The sequence below is a fragment of the Micromesistius poutassou genome (assembly GCF_964030765.1).
Source record: "Micromesistius poutassou genome assembly, contig: SCAFFOLD_728, whole genome shotgun sequence".
Classification (NCBI taxonomy): domain Eukaryota; kingdom Metazoa; phylum Chordata; class Actinopteri; order Gadiformes; family Gadidae; genus Micromesistius; species Micromesistius poutassou.
The window spans coordinates 5001-7500 of record NW_028179860.1 but is presented as its reverse complement, the minus strand read 5'-3'; the positions used below and the strand labels follow the sequence as shown (position 1 = coordinate 7500).

The 2500-nt window shown below is 50.6% G+C and overlaps 1 protein-coding gene across 1 annotated transcript in view; it reads left to right on the top strand.

Annotated features, from left to right (window-relative positions):
- LOC311371336 (inversin-like) overlaps nt 1–2500 on the top strand; it is a gene marked incomplete at its 3' end in the record, with an annotated part of 13026 nt that overhangs the window by 5791 nt on the left and 4735 nt on the right. Inside the window, exons 3-4 of the mRNA XM_084489480.1 lie at nt 1335–1434; nt 1772–1938. Of these exons, the coding sequence (XP_084345606.1) occupies nt 1335–1434; nt 1772–1938 (267 nt within the window). The remainder of the gene's footprint in view (nt 1–1334; nt 1435–1771; nt 1939–2500) is intronic.

Genomic DNA, 2500 nt, shown 5'->3' with positions numbered 1-2500 from the left:
AAAAACACACATCTACGCGCACACATGCACTCACATGCACACACCACCATAAACGACCGCACTTACCTGTAGTGCCGCACTAAACTCTGTAACTCACCTCGGTTAACCCTCTCCGGGACAAAAACCGGGGTTCCTTGGCAGAGCGTGAGAAAGCAGCGAGCATGATGGGTAATTGCCATGCGGCACGCAGTGTCTACAGGAGCAGGCTTTACGAGGTGGCGGCGGGGGGAGACGGGGGGGAGGAGGAGGAGGAGGAGGAGGAGGAGGAGGATGAAGGGCTCAGTGGTCTTCCCTGTCTCCCCGGCCATCTCCGGGGAGAGTCTCGGGGTGTTGACCCGGGCCATCGGGGTCACCACCACCACCACCACCAACACAGAGGAACCAGAGAGGAGCGGCCTGGGCCTAGCCTGTGCTGATATGCTAAAGCTATGTTATGCATACGCTCATGTTTATGGAGGAGGACAGCGTGTGCACTTTCTTATGTGTGTGTGTGGAGGGAGGTGGGCTTCATATCTGTGTTTTGTATCTTATTTTATAAATAACCCCTGCCCATGGACAGTGAGTCAGGCCTGTCATATTTGCTGTTAATGAAAATGTCTGTGAGAAACCCAAAATACTGGAATGCGCTTGTGTCTCTGGCGTTTATGTGTTTAGGAGCAATAATTGATTTCTGTGTTACGCCCCGCAGGGCAAGTTGCACATCTCTCAGTAGGCGCACACACACACACACACACACACACACAGACACAGTCAAATCCAAGCACACACACACACACACATGCCAAGGCCTGCTGCAGTATTAATGAGATATGAATAAGACATGAAGTGAGACCCCCTCCTACACACTCACACAGGCCCCACCAGGGTCTGCCCTCCCCAGCTGCTTCCTGTCTGCAGATTACCCAGCCTTCTCTGGGCTTCGGTTAAGTGGGGCCAGGAAGAGATTTAACCCCCTCTCCGGGTGCAGATACACACACACACACACACACACACACACACACACACACACACACACACACACACTCCCCACTGTCAGCATACATTAGCTCCCTTATTTGAAAGCATCTGTGTTAGTGTGTATTAGCTGTATTTTATTTTGAAGACACCTAAGGGTGTGTGTGTGTGTGGGGGGGAGGGGGGGCGGGAGAGAGACAGGGGTAATTATAAAATAGCAGTGATTGATTGATTGATTGATTGATTGATTGATTGATTGATACCCCAGAGACGTTCTCTCACTTGTTTGTGCTATAGGACTTCAGTTGGTTGGCGTTCCTCACCTGAACGATGAGATAAAAATAGAAATAAATGCTTGATTGTTTCTCTTTGGGCTGCAGACGTCCGAGGCCCCCAGCGCGGCCCCGTCCTCTCTGGGCTCCCCGGTCCACGCCGCCGCCGTCAACGGCGACCGCAGCGCCCTGATGAAGCTGATCACAGGTCAGTAGCACGCCGGGGCCCCCCCTCCCTCCTCAGGTTTGGCCCCGGACACAGGCGAGGTCAAGGTGATACTGAGTGTAGTCACGTGTCCTCTTTATTGTTTTGTTGTTGTTGTTGTTTGTTGTTGTTGCTCAAGGGTGTTCTGTGTGTCTTTAGGCCGCTTGGCGTTCAGCCACCGGCTACATCGTGAGCATTTCGCTTGAGGTCTGAAAATGTGTCGTGATGAAGGCATAGACAGCGTAGATGAAGTTCCTGGCTTGTATTTGTGTGTGTGTGTGTGTGTGCGTGCGCGTGTGTGTGTGTGTGTGTGTGTGTGTGTGTGTGTGGTTGCCTGTAGCCCAGCCCTCCCTGCGGGACAACGAGGACCAGTTTGGGCGGACCCCGCTGATGTACTGCGTGTTGGCCGACCGGCTGGACTGCGCCGAGGCCCTGCTGAAGGCAGGAGCGTCTGTCAACAAGACCGACCACAGCCAGCGCACCGCGCTGCACCTCACTGCACACAAGGTACGCCGTGGACACACACACAGCCGCAGGGAGCATTACGGGCATATCAACACAATAAGGGAACTTCTTGTCCCACACCGGCCAACAAACGACCCGCAATTGATTGTTATTGTTCCTTTTGTAAGGAAATAATCTAGTGCAGCACGTTTTTATTACCAATGCTGTTTCTTTGTCCTTTGAGTTGGCAATCCTTCATCAGCGTACTTTTACATCACTGAATGACAGCTCAAACCAAACTTCAGTCGTGTGTGTGTGACGTTTGTCCACAACAAGCCCGTAGGAGTAGGATACGTATTCTAGAATCCAATAGATATCCCAGAAAGCCTTGCACATTTGACCGAGGTAAAACAGGTTCTAATATGTTTAAAACGTTAAGTATGGAATCGCAAGATATGGTGTTATTATATTTTATTTTATGATACTATTTGTGAGCATGGTATTGTGAGCAGGAAGAACGACGATACAGAAGGTAATGGAGTACTTTACACACCAATGATAACATCTGCATTATCTACTTGCCGTATCTTTATGAACGTGCAATTTCTTCTGATGATTAAAGGCA